General features: G+C 36.7%; 1 protein-coding gene across 2 annotated transcripts in view; it reads right to left on the reverse strand.

Moving 5' to 3' along the window:
• Positions 1 to 15348, reverse strand: part of GABRA2 (gamma-aminobutyric acid type A receptor subunit alpha2) — a 1382295-nt gene that overhangs the window by 8992 nt on the left and 1357955 nt on the right. The window contains exon 9 of one of the 2 annotated variants that reach the window (XM_044061400.1): positions 13411 to 13494. The exons of the other annotated variant lie outside the window; for it this stretch is intronic. Within the exon in view, the coding sequence (XP_043917335.1) occupies positions 13411 to 13494 (84 nt within the window). The remainder of the gene's footprint in view (positions 1 to 13410; positions 13495 to 15348) is intronic. 2 annotated transcript variants of the gene reach the window in all.

The following is a 15348-nucleotide window of genomic DNA, read 5'->3' on the forward strand; positions in this document are numbered from 1 at the left end:
TGTGTGTGTATATATTTATATATATATATATATATATAAGCCCTTCCAACTTAACTCTATATATGTACCAATCATCACTGTATCATCAGTGATTGGAAAGTTGTACACTTAATTCTCTGCCTTGTATTCATAATGCATCTCATTTGAAGCAAATATTTCTAAATCACTTTATGATGCACCAACACACTGTGCAGGTTTTGGGAAGTAAATATTTCAGTCATCATGATGCATTACAGAACTCGGTAGTCGCTTTGTCCTACAGTAATTATACTGTCAAGCCTCCTTGCACTGCCTTTTCTATCTGAAAATGTGGCCTTTTAGACAGCCTATAGCAGTGATTGTATCTTATGGAATTGATTCTGATTCACTGGCCACAAGTCACTTGGATTCCATCTCATCTAGAGTAACCAGAATTAGCTGCTTGCTTTCCCTTATTTCCCACTAGAGTAACACTCCTTAATTTACACCTTAAATGCAATTCCTAAGTGCCAGCTTTAAGTGTGGGTTATTAGTGATCAGTTTTCTAACAAGTGAAAACTAATTGTGCACATTCCATGACTGGTATTTAAAGACTGACAGTGAGGCATTTCGGGGATTTATCTTTATCCTAAGATACAGCAATCTTGGCATCGATATACATAAGTGGAATGGATGTGTAGGTCACAGCCCCCCCAAAATCACTAGTGCTGTGGGTCAAAGCCTCCCTGCAAAAAAAATGTTTTTTCCAGTGATTTTCTTCTGAGTTTCAATTATTGTCTGCTGTAGGAAATGTTGCTCTTTTGTGATCACACTTATGAATGCTAATCTAAAAAGAAGACAAGTTCCTTACTTCCACACTGGAATCACGGGTTTATGTTTGCCTGCTTCAACAATAACTTTCTGACAGACATAGCAAAGTTTTAGTCAAATGTACACAGTACTAAACCTAATATAGTCATGTAAATGTATTTAAATTCAGGTTTGCCTGTTTTCATAAACTAGCCCTCTTCACATTGGCTGGTGTTCCTCAGGACGCCCACTGCATTAACAGCTCTGTCAAGCAAACATTGACCAGCTAATTCAAGGAGTTCAAAAAGAATATGGAGTTTTCTCACTTCTTTGAATCCTTCCAAGGATAGTACTAATGGTCAAAATAGTAGTCTCTCATTGTGTATATCGTATCTTCACTCATCTGCCACTCTCCTTTAGAGATCTTCGAATTCCAAAAATGTCAGATAATAATCATGGGTTTTATTTGGAGGTAGACAGACAGACAGACACAGGAAGAATAAGGGTATCCTGTATTTCCAAGTATCATATTGCCTTTTCTATCTATAAGTTTGTCACGGCATAGATTCTCTACCTACTTCCTGGAAAAGTTCTTAAATGCTGAGGCCTTTTATTATGCCTCTCACTGTTGCATCCATTGGCTAGAACCCTTCTTACCCAATTCTCTGGGTGATCTCATTGTATTATACTCCTAAAATGGATCCTTTCTTATTAAATTCTCTTGTCTGTCCCACTGTCATACTGCCAGAGTGGAATCCTTTCTACCCATTTCTCTCAGTTATGTCACCAATTTAACTACACAGTTATTTGGCTAAAAACTCTATGAAGACAGCAGTCCCCTTTCATTTGTTGTAAACTCATTTGCAGCGTATAACTTTATCCACATAAATCAACAGCCGTTATAATGAGCCAGATCTGAGCCAGCTAGGAATTGAAAAGGCCAACAACATGATACATTAACGTTTCTTAGATAACACCACTGTAAATCCAGTTTCAATGATTAAAATATTTTGTAACTGCAGAAGAAGGAACATTAAATATTCTTAAAAATGTAGAACTCAGGTCTACAGCTCACAGATTACAACTGAGTCTCCTTATCCTTCAACCTACATTTCCAAATGTCAGCCCATAACACTGATCTTTGTTGCTGTTCAGAAATGTAGTCAAGGCTGATGGTTTGTGCTTGGAATGACTTTAGCATGCCAGGTCTATCTGTCAACAACTGCTTCTTTAAGTTCTTGCAAATTCATATAATGCTACCTATTCATTTTAGCCTTTTGCTGTGCTCTTCTTCTTCTTCTGCCTTCAATATTTCCCAGCATCAGTCTCTTTTCTAGCAAATCCTGTCCAGAAATTATGCAGTCAATATATTTTACATTTTCTTGTACTGTGTTTGCCCCAGTGATCGATGACTTTATAGGCTCCTCTTGATCAGACACTATCTTGTCAAAGTTGGGGACCCTCATCAAGGTAGCCATGAGGATGATTTGTCATTTCACTAGTCATCATTCTCTTTATTTTTGCTGAACTCCACCCTTTGTGGTGATGTGAGCATTAGTGCTCCCTCAAGGAACACATCTGCCATCTTGTCCATGTACTGATAGGGGTTATTGTAACAGGCTTGGGTAGCCACACCCACAAGTTTCCTATCATTGGCTCCCTATATTATGACAGACATCTGCTCTGTATCTAAGGACATGCCTTTAGAGGACTGACATGAGCTGGGTGGGAACCACCATCCATCCCTTCCAGGGAGAAACCTCCCTGCCTGTGCTGTTATGTACCTGTATTCTCTCAGCTGCTAGTTGAACTTCAGTCACTTGAGCTATAGTCAGGGCTTTATCCCTCTATGTCACTAGTGCAGGCATCTGAATTTTAGTTTTACCTCCAGACTTTCTATTGAGCAGTCCGGGTTTATTTTCTTAAGTACTAACTGACAGATTTCTTGCAATCCATGGAATTCTCAAAGGATTTCTTGATTTTCCAGCAGAGAGATGCAATTATAGTCCAACTCTTATTACTACCATATTTTAAAACTGGGAAAAATAGTTTTGACTAGTATGCACCTTTGCTGACAAGGCCATGTCTTTGCTCTTTAAAATCTTCTCCAGATTTGCAATGACTTTCCTTCCAGAAAGAAAATATCTTTTAATCTCATTGCTACAATCACCATCTGCAGAGTTTATCTGTCACTGCCTGCACTTTTTCATCTATTTATAATAAACTGTAAAGGCAAGATGACACCATTTTTTTTTTTTTTTTTTTTTTTTTTTTTTTTATTATTATTTTTGTAGGTTGAGCAGCAATCCAGCTTTTATACTTTCTAGTTTCACATTCATCAAAAGGCTCTTCAACACTGCTTTACATTTAGCCATCAGAGTGGTATCATCTGCATCTGAGGCTGTTAATATTTCTCCTGGCAACTTTGATTCCAGTATCTCATTCATTTAACCCAGAATTCTGCATGATATATTCAGTTGCATTGTTGTACTCCTTTCACAGTCATGAACCAGGCAGTTATTCCATATTTGCTTCTAAACGTTGCTTCTTGTTCTGTATACAGATTGCTGCGTAGGCAAATAAGATGATTCAGTATACCAACTGAAACATTAATTATAAGCTCAGAAGGCTTTATAATTATTATGTACTAGCTAGAGTTAGCAGCTTATTACCCAACACATCACACCACACTGTCCTTTCCTTAGCTAAGAATTCCCTGTAAAATTGTAAATTTGAGTACTGTTTGACCAATGCATTTCTGCTGGAGATAAACCTGTAACCATGCGAGAAGTAATTCAGTAGCTGAACAGAAAACATGGCACCCTTCATTTTCTTTATCCATTTTTTTACAATCTGTACAGCCTTCTTTGCCAGGACATTAGATGAAGCATGAAACAATATAGGAGTTATGTGTGCAATGCCACTTCTATGTGACATTTATAATTTTCGCAATGAAGAAACAAGACCAACTGTCTGACATTAGTATTTCTGGAATGCTAAGTATGCCAGAAAATTTTATTAGTGTTTCAGTGGCTGTGTACAAAGTAATAAAATTTGTTTCATGCCTGTTTACTTTGTATGAGTATCTATTAAAACTTACATGTTTTCAAGACTGGACCTTTATAGTCCACATACAGTCTAGCATGGCTTTTCAGATCATTCATAGGATGCATTCAACAGACATTTACTGTCAACTTATTACTCATCATAGTCCTTTATTTCCCTGTTCTTCATCTTGGCCCTTGTTAGCACTACATGTGACACCACTCCTCTGGGCCAGTAATCAAGAAGCCTCAAACCTCACCACTGACACACATGAGGGACATTCACTTGGAACAAAAATGGATACACACAGTATTTACAGGTGCAGCTCTCTGCACCAAGCACAATTCCCCTTAAGAGCACACAGGGAAGACACTCAGTCCTGGGACTGGGGTTCCCTCCCTCTATCCAGGCCCCAAATAAGACTCCCCACTGATACAGCTGTCCAAGCCAAGTCCTCCACCACTCTTTCTGTGAAACCAGTGTTCTGTGTCTCTGCTCCAAGTAGCTGACACACACACTCTTTCAGATTTGGTTTTCACACACACACACACACACACCTGAGAAAGGCTGGTACAGATTTACTAGCTCTGCCTCCTCAGCCCAGACTATAAGGTAAATACTACCACTAAAACACTCCAAAGCAGGCCAGTCTAACGCTCTTAGCAGGGTACTCAATTGCAGTGGGTAAAATTAATACTAATAGAAATGGCAGTGTTTGACCAATGCAACAAGACTTTCAGGAGTGGCTACAGTGTCACCAAATAAATATAAGTACTCTCAAATGTTAAAATATTCTTTAAAAGACCAGCCGCAATGAAAAGTTTAAATATATTTAATAATAAACAATAAAAGAACACCAAAATACTAAATATCTACTTAGAATAAACTCCAGAGTTTCAATCACAGGAAATATTAAAAATAACACTGATGAAAAGATTCAGGCAGGTACAGAAAAACAATACTTAACTAATCTCACTATATTTTCCTGACTAACCTGAACAATTTCTGTTGTCTAGTTCACTTACTACAGCAAGGCAAGATGATGTTGATGAGTGGTCCTTCTTTGTCAGATTTCAAAAACAGACTAGTCTGAGACGTCTGTCTCATCTAGTATTAAAACATCATTTCAGTGCTGGATTACAGAATGACATCACATACATCTGGTCAACTGACTTCTAGTGCCACACTACTTCCTTTACTAGTAACTGAGCCAGAATCTTGCATATATGTGTTGGCACACACACACACACACACACACACACACACACACACACACACACACACACACACACACACACACACACAGTTTTGATACACTGTGTTATAGCATCTGGAAGCTATAAAACCATTTCAAAAACTTCCACCCTTCCAGGGTAGTAATTAATTCACTCCTAAGGACAATACAGTAGGATATCTAGTCCTGGTTTTCACAGACATTTTGCCTCTGCCTGCAGTCAGACCTTTGAGATACAATTGTTATGGCCTAAACCAGGTAATTTAATTTCGGACTATTTTTCAAAGTTAGCGGGAATGAGATTAACCTCTTTTCTTCCAGCATCTTCTGTTACAATATATTAATTTCAACAGTTGCAATACAGTCTGAGATACAGGTATATTTCTTTTCTGTCCAGCAGGACCCACTGTTGGTACATTTTTAACAAAAGCAGCTTTACATATACATTTTCAGCACAAGCCTTAGTACAAATCAGTTTGATATACAAATGACATTAAATTATTTACAAAACTCCAGCTAGCTATCCACTGCCCTACTTCTCCTGGCATAGCTGGCAATACCTCACATCATCACATTACATATATGACATGGCTAAGCATATTACCTAGGCCTTCTAGGAAGAGTACAATGCAACATTTTCAGATTTACAGAACAATTGTGCAGCAACATTATGACACTAGACCCCCACAACACATGACTCTCTCCAATATTTAATGTTAGCCTCCCTGAATAGTATGACAAACTTCTACTCAACATTTATTTTAGGACAGACTTTCAGGATATATTCATGTCCTTCTGACAAAGTTATGTCACTGACAATCCAGTGATTAATTTGCACAGTATGGAGAGACATTTTCCATATCTTCTAATAACATTACTTAACTACATATGTCCAAGATATGACATGGTTAAAATAAAATAAAATTAAACAAAATAAAATAAAATAAAATAAAATAAATAAATAAAATCTGTAGACTTTTCTGGAATAGGTAGCCTTCTTACTGAATCAATTTTAATGTGATCATCGGGACTTGAAACATTTAAGCTTAGATCTTCTATAACATGAATACTAGTTGTGACTTCTTTTAATATACCATTTTTTTCTTTTAACTTAATAATTACAATACACTTTTAGAATATTGTTGTTTCGCAGCTACATGCCATTATTGTATCTTGACACTGCCTTGAACTTGGTTTCCTTAAATGAATGACTTGTCAATTACTGATTGGAATGTGTGAAAGGGCAGTATATAGTTATAGACATATCCATATATTCACAACTGCAACATGCAGTTTATTGGGTTATTGTCTGAAATATGCTAGAGGATAAAAAAATACACCACTGTTTTGACTGTCCATTCACAATAAACTACCCAGAAAGTGGAAAAGACTTTCAATATACTCATTGACATTGCTTTAACAAGGAGAAAACTGTTGCATGGTGTCAAGTAAACCTTTGGATGATGCCGGAATGTGAATTTAACTTGTAATGTAACTTGCACAGCCTGAGAAATCCTGAGTGTCATATTTTTGATTACACGAACAGGTGTCATTTTCATACTTCTGTAAATATTAAAAAAGGAAAGAAAAGAAATGTGCAGAAAGGAATTGTTTCTAGTCATATGAAAGCCTATTCAAAACTAAAACTATGCCTTCAGACACCCAACAGAAAATGAATAGTACTTATGTTTAAGAAACAGGAACTGTCACTAAAACAAAACCAGTTAAGTGCTTTCATCAACAACAAGCTAGACTTCATCAGAACTAAACCACAGCTGAATCAAGTTTAAATACTAATAGATTAATTGATCATCTAACCAAAAAAAATTTGATAGAGTGAATTTAAAGTTAAACAACATCAAACAAAGCCATACCTAGAATTAAATATGGTATACTATGAAAATGTCTAATGCTAAATGGTCCAACATGAATTGGTTAAAATCACTATCTGCAGCAATTAAAAAGTTGAAACTGTTTTAGTCGAAACTCATAATGTCAAATTGCCCATTTACCCACTGTAGTGCGATCTCGGAGTTGATATATATATAAGTAGGGGGGTGCGGGGGGCACACCCCCTGCATGGGGGGGTGCAGGGCGCATAGCCCCCCTGCAAAATAGTAGAGATGGGCTAATTGTTTTGTCAATTAAATGATTTTCCAACATTTTTCACTTTCAATGTGTTGATTTTTGGACATTATATTTCAATCAAATGACCATTAGACCTTATTGCATTCGATATTTTCATAGTAAACCTTAAATATATATATATATATATATATATATATATATATATATATATATATATATTAGCAAACCAATAAAAAACACATAACAACCATTACATATTAAATCACCTACTAAGACATAATACAGGCTATAATTTATATATTTATAATTTAGCTGCCCTCATCTTTAAAATGTGAAATAGACACTGTGTCATTATGCCTGGTTTATGGTGATCATTTAAATGTACTTGCCATAGCAACTCTCCGTATTCTAAATATGTTTCCAGCACCCCACCTCTGACATCAGAAATACCAAAGCAAAACTGGTTACTCTAATTGATTAGGCTTAAAATGGTCCGCAAAAGTAGCTAGCTTAGTACTTACCTATGACAACTAAGCAATCACTGCTTATACTGGCATGTCCTGGTTAAAAAGTAAAGAAATGCAAGTGTTTTAAGGTCTGCCTAGAACTCAATCTTTTTATGTACCTCATGTCTTGGAAACCAGAAATAAAATGTTTCAAGCAGCTTGAAATTTACTGTAAAATCTCATAATGCTTTTACTTAGAAAACAGAGTTGACATTGGTAAAGGTACTATTATAATGCAGCTAGAATGTCTTTAGTTGTGACACGATTGCAAAGCTGAAAGCTGCAGTCTCTGCCCTAGTGTTAAGGGTGCTAAAGTCCTTGCTGTTTACAGTGTGTTGTTTGTTTACACCAAAGTGTTTAATTATTTTACTTCAGTATCAATTTTTTGCAACCTGTTTTCCTTATATCATCTTGTACTCACAGTGCCTGTGGCCATAGATGCCATTAAAATTATTCCATTGAGGATCAGTCCATTTACTTAGTTAACAGACAGCAAGATGGACAAACAGGTATGCTCCTTGGCTGCAGTCTTGAAGCAAGGCATTTGGTACTGTGAATCATAGCAATGCAGCACTGATAGGTATGTAGAGGGTGGCTATGTAGACACTGAGATGCACAGATAATAGATAAGATTCCTTTATTGCCACTGCACAAGTACAACAAGATTTGTAGCAATCCTCCTAAGGTGCATTCACATATAATGAACATGAATAAATAAGAGAATACAATACAATATAATATCAAACAATACAATATAATGTAATGCAATGCAGTAAACAACTAAGTTATTGCACTTGGGTATAGTTGCACATGAAAGAAATAAGGTAAGGCACACAGGAATGTAAACATATACCTTATAGTGCAAATGGCTATTATCTGTACTCAGTGTGAGTATTTTGCATTGTTCAGTTCATGTATGGCTCTGGGATAGAAACTGCTCTTAAGTCTGTTTGTCCAAGATGGAATGGGCCTAAACTGTCTGCCATAAGGCAGCAGCTTAAACAGGTAATGTCCAGGGTGAGAAGGGTCTTTCAAGATGTTGGTTGCCCTGCTGAGACAGCAAGAGCTGAACAGTTACTCCAGAGAGGGCAGTGAGCAGCCAATGATTTTCTGGACAGAGTTAATGATCCTTTGAAGAGCCTTTCTGTCTTCAGCTGAGCTGCTGACATACCATGTGGAAATGTTGCATGTCAGCACATTTTCAATAAAACATTGGTAAAAAGACACCAGTAGCTTCTCCTGCAGGTTGTTTTTCCTGCGGATCCTCAGGAAACTGAATCTCTGTTGTGCCTTCTTGACTACTTCCATGGTGTTTATGGACCAAGAGAGATCTTCTGCCACATGTACACCTAGAAACTTGAAGGCAGGAACCCTTTCTACACAGTTTCCATTCCTGTATATTGGGTTGTGATCTGTGATGTGCCTCCAGAAATCTATTATAAGTTATTTTTGTTTTGGTAGAGTACAGGAGGGGGTCTCTTCAAAACAGCCCAGTGTAGGATGTGAAGGAGGATATACTAAATCTGTCAAACTTTCCTATGTTGCTGAGGTATGATTGGCAGACAGGCTTCCTATGCATCTGATTAACACATTGCTTTTGTTTGTCAAGTCTAAAGAACAGTGGACCAGCCTTAGGACTAGTGGAGTGGGACAAAACAGTCACCAATACATGGATAAGATGCCTAGGAGGGTACTCAGGGAACACCCTGATAAATGCTGGAACAAATGCCAGAGTACACGGGAAATGATTCTGCCAATCATATGGGTAATAGTGTAGGGAAGAAACTCTTAAAATAGAAAGAAACTGGTGAGGGTATAGGGATAAAGGTCCAATTATTGACAGTCTCTGATGAGGTGGTATTTATTCTCAACACTGACAGAGCATTGTAGCTAGGGGTGCAAAAGATGCAAATCTCTGCTATGTGTGGAGTATTTTGTCAGGGGACTCTCTTTAGTAGCAGGTTGTGTGTAAAAGTAAATGGCGGCTTTAATCAATGACATACTGTGGGAAAAGGAGGCTAGGAATATAAGTCTCTTGCAAAAGATGAAGCAAACAGTTTAATACCATTCATTACAAAGCTGGGATTACCTAGGGTGCAGAAAACACAAATCAATATCAGGAATACAACTATAAATGGAGTTGCCAATAGCTTTGAACAGGGTTGACAAACAAATAGCTATTTGGTCTAAAGAGTTTGAACTTATGAAATACAAGCACTTTGCCTATATATTTGCAGCAGTGTAGGTTTCCCAGTGTATGGGCAAGTAGTCAAAATCTCCTAAGTGAATAGTGTTTACATAAAAGGAGAGGGATTCTGGGTTGTTTGGTTATGTCTCATGGGATATGGGTATCATGAAGGGGGTTCTGCAGTTTGGTATGATATAGTAAGGATTCTTATTATTGGATGTAGAGGAGCTCAAGAATGTTGTCTTATGAGTGTACATGAGACAGGTCTTGTTAGGACTATGGACACACATACCTCTCAACTGTCTAGATTTTTGCAGAACGTCCAGATTTTTGGCTCATATTCTAGGTCTATGTAAAATGGAGGAAAAGTGCCTAATTAAAAAAAAACTATTAATCACAAGGATAGGCACTAAAAAGGACAACTGACACTCAAAGGATAAGGTTAGTTTAATGTTCCCAAATGAAGCACAATCCCATACAAAATGTAGCCAAATCCACATACACATAATATGTGGGTCCTATTGGTTGTCCTTCCAAGTGCCTATCCTTGTGATTCATATTCTTGGCCTGTTTCTCCTAAAGTTTGTAGTTTTCTTGCAAATCATTGGGATGATCTGAGGACTGAAGTCATTAAATAATGACATACATTTGAGTTTCAAACTTCAGATACTACAGAAAATGTACGATAAAACAAACCCTGTTACGCTAGCAACTTTCTAAGTTTATAAAAGCAATATTTTAAATATGTCCCTATTTTGGGCTTTTGTCCCCCATTTTGTTGGGCTTTGTACAGATTTCTTGCACTAAGAGATTGAGAGGTATGTTGACACACCATCACCTATAACATAGCCATTCTGAAGGAGTGGTCAGCATTGAATCCTGGTATGAACTGGGTGTTATCACTACACTGCAGCTATGCTTGAGTTATGATGGAGATGCTGATATTCTCTGTGGTCATAAGTAAAGCTGAAGAGTTCATCTAAGTTACCTGATTACACTGAATAACACTTGGGGAAGAGCATGGGGCTATTAATGTAGAAATCAGACATGCTTACATATAGAAATAGAAATCAATTCCTTTTGCAATCTCCATCTCCACAGGACAACTCTGAAGTATTGGCACCAGTACACTATGCTCAGTACATAGCCACTGGAATGTTTTATTGTTAAGTAGCTATGCTGTCCGGTCTATATACCTAAAGCTCTGTAACATTCCATAATTGGGCTAAAGCGGGACAAGTGTTGGAGCATCTGTCAGGCTTCCATTGCAACAGCTTCACACCATTCATGATAATATTTGCTGTGCATGGATTACTATTTTTCGAAATATTATGCACTTCACAGGCTGAATATAACAAACTATTATTTTCTGACAAAAACAAAATGCATTTCAGACAGAGTAATATACATGTATAAATGTGGCCATAGTTACTTATCCAGTGTAATAAAATGCAAAATAAACGTTACACTGTTTTTCTTTTGTAAACGTAAAGCTACTCACTTGTGCAACATAGTGACATAAATAAAACAACTTTTACAACATAGTGACATAAATAAAACAACTTGTGCAATATGGTGACATAAATAAAACAACTTACTGATTATGCACCTGTAAGTATGCTGTTAGCTTAGTCTGTTGCTGGACCTGGTTTTTGATGAAAATTGCTACAACTGAACTTAAATTTCATTTACTGCTGTTTTGCTATTTACACGTTTGAAGTTTTTATAAAATCCATATATCCATTTTTATACAATGGATAAAAACAATTAGAAAATTCAACAATGTCATAGTTTTATTACTGTATAATTAAGCAATAAATGAGTGTGGTATATTGAAGAATTTTCCTCAGTTGGTGTGGTCTGATCACAAGGCTGAAGCCCGAGTGATAAAACAAAGCCAGCTGTGGGTAAATCTTCAATATACTCACACCCACAAGTCGGTTATTGCTATTATACAATGACATTATTTAAGAAATTACTTACTTTTCTTAAATAATGACTTTATAAAATAGTACAGTGGTGTTCCTCCGCATTGTTTAACCATTCGTTTGCTTTGTTGATGTACTGTGCATATGTATGGGACTTATGTTCCCACGGTTACACAGTACATCAGTGCTTTGAAACGCGAACAATGGAGAAAGAAAGAAAGATCTGCATTGCTTAACTTACTTATTATTTTTTTTTAAATAAAAAAGTGTGAAACCTAGACAGTTTAGAGGTATGAGAGAGGTAGGTCTAAAATACAAGGAAAATCAGGTATGTTACACAAAACTAAAGAAATGTATCTGATTTTCCTTGTATTTTCTTTGCTCTCCATATGTACCTCTTGACCTCTTAGCTCAAGAAATGCGTAAATAAGGGTGGGGGGGGGCAAAGACCAGACTTATAAACCTAGATAGCTGCTAGAATAAGAGGATTTATGCTTTTGGGAATTGACTTCCATAGCATATGTTAATAGACAAAAGGCTGGGCAACTGGGCTTTTTTCTATTAGTATATACTCGATTTACAACGGGCATGCTGGTTGGACTAACAAATCAGCATGCACATTTTTGGATACTAATGAGCTACCATTGTATAACTGAGGTTTTACATATTTATGATACAATATAATTAAATATTATATTAATATAAACTCCTGTCTTAAAAAGCACAGTACAATTATGAAAGTAGATCTGTGGGATACTCAAAGAAGTTAACTTCAAAGGGCTAATAGTGCTTTTCTGTTTTGCTCTAGTACCTCTATGGATCTAAGTAATGATTCAGAGACAAGAAAGAGTTATATGCAGCAAAATTTCATTATCAACTCATTTGCATATTTTCATTTGAACACCTGACATGGTTGGAATAACTGCACCAAATGCTCCCCCTACCAATCCATTCATAACTGTTTCACAGGCACTCACACCCCCACACACACACACACAAACACACACGCACACAGAGGCACACAGCCTCTTAGTACTTCCCTGATGTGTCAGAGAGAGACACACTGCTGCCATATATATAGCAAGGGGTATACACTGTAAAACTACCACAATTAGTCCTCACTGCTTTGTTCTGAAATAGTACAGTAAAGATTGTCATTGAATTGCTATTGAATTTCCAATGTATGGCTATGGAGCAGAGCACATGATTTATTTACATTAGCTGTGCCCCTGGACTGCCATATTTCCATGTTAGATTTTATAGCAGACCACTATTGTATCATTCGCCACAGCAGTCTCTTCAGTTGCTTCCTCATAATACAGTGAACAGTCCTGCAAGACATAGGATTGCACAGAGCTCTGTGTGTTTCTAAATACCCCTGTCTCAGTGTGGTAGAATTTTACACCGACCTTTCCTGAGCACATTCTTCTAATTTGTCTAGTAAAATGACAGTGATATATATTCATTCATAAACTCAGATTTAAATGATGGTATATTTTATTTTCAAATTCCATTCAGGACACAGCGTGTTAGTTTTCAAATCACATGATCTTTAATCCATTTTCTTTAATCACAAATATATACATAAATCAATGTATCAAAATAAATAGAGTAATGAAATTATGTTTTCTATTCTAAATTGTTGTGCCATACCAGTGTATCCATACAGTAATCATTGACTATCACCAAACTCCCTTCACAGTCTCCTGCCATCTTCAACAAACTTCCATGTTTAATCTGTGATAGAATTAAAAATACACTAATTAAACTGAAATTGAAAAAAAAAATTAAATACTGCAAATGAGTCAATAAGAAAAGCTTTGGGTTTGTAACCTTCACAATATTATCATATCTTAGGTAAAACTTAATAATCTGAAAAAAGAATGCACAGCTCATGAAAAATGGAAAATATAATTTAATGGAATGTGTGAATTGTGTATCTCAGTTGCATACAAGTGACTTTTGTTTCATTGCTACACATTAGATGCAGCAATCTGAGGCTGTTATTAAACCTGTATTTACTCTTCAGGTTGGGCTAAGTGTATAAGAAACCATTTTAAAACTATAAGAATGCAATGTGGAAAAGACATGCAGTTGAAGTGGCAAGGAGATACAGTGGATATAAAAAGTGTACACACCCCTGTTAAAATGCCAGGTTTTTGTGATAAAAAAATGAGACCACAATAAATCATTTCAAAACTTTTCCCACCTTTAATGTGACCTATAACCTGTACAATTCAATTGAAAAACAAACAAATCTGTTAGGGGAAAAATATAAAAAATAAAAAATGCAAAATAAGTATGCACACCCTTAAACTAATACTTTGTTGAAACACCTTTAGATTTAATTACAGCATTAAGTCTTCTCGGGTATACACCTTCCATCAATTAAAGAGACTCTGATTAACCTCAAATAAAGTTCAGCTATCCTAGTAGGATTTTCCTGACATTTGCTCAGTTACGTGCTACAGCAAAAGCCATGGTTCACAGAGAGCTTGAAAAGTATCAAAAGGATCTCATTCTTGAAAGGTGTTAGGAGAAGGGTACAAAAACATTTCCACAGCATTGGATATACTATGGAACACAGTGAAGACAGTCATCAAAAAAGTGGAAAAATACGGGACAACAGTGACGTTGCAAAGAACTGGACGTTCCTCCAAAATTGATGAAAAGACAAGATGAAAACTGGTCACGGAGGCTGCCAAGAGACCTACAGCAACACTGAAAGAGCTGCAGGAATTTCTGGTAAGTACTGGTTGTGTACTACATGTGACAACAACCTCCCATATTCTCCATATGTTTGGACTATGGGGTAGGGTTGCAAGACAGAAGCCTTTTCTTACACAGAAAAACATCCAGGCTCGGCTAAAATTAGCAAAAAATACATTGTCTCCCAAAAGCATATGGGAAAATGTGTTATGGTCTGTTAAGACCAAGGTTGAACTTTTTGGCAACAATTCCAAAAGGTACATGTGGTGCAAAAACAGCACTTTGCATTACCAAAAGAACACCATCCCCACGGTGAAGCATGGTGGTGGCAGTATCATGCTTTGGGGCTGCTTTTCTGCAGCTGGAACTGGGGCTTTAGTCACGGTGGAGGAAATTATGAACAGTTCCAAATACCAGTCACTTTTGGCCCAAAACATTCAGGTGTCTGCTAGAAAGCTGAAGATGAAGAGGAATTTCACTTTTCAACACGACATTGACCTCAATCATGCATCCAAATCAACAAAATAATGGCTTCACCAGAAGAAAATTAAATTGCCCAGCCACAGCCCAGACCTAAATCCAACAGAACATCTTTGGGGTGACCTGAAGGGGGTTGTGCACAAGAGATGTCCTCACATTCTGACAGATTTGGAGCACTTTTGCAAGGAAGAGTGGCCAAATATTGCCAAGTCAAGATGTGCCATGCTGATAGACTCCTACCCAAGAAGACTGAAAGTAGTAATTAAATCAAAAGGTGCTTCAACAAAGTATTAGTTTAAGGGTGGGCACACTTATGCAACCAGCTAATTGTAAGTTTTTTATTTTTTATATTTTTTCCCTTAACGGATTTGTTTGTTTTTCAATTGAATTGTACAGATTATA

This window comes from Protopterus annectens, chromosome 2.part0 (genome assembly GCF_019279795.1).
Source record: "Protopterus annectens isolate FY-2018-M chromosome 2.part0, PAN1.0, whole genome shotgun sequence".
Lineage (NCBI taxonomy): Eukaryota > Metazoa > Chordata > Ceratodontiformes > Protopteridae > Protopterus > Protopterus annectens.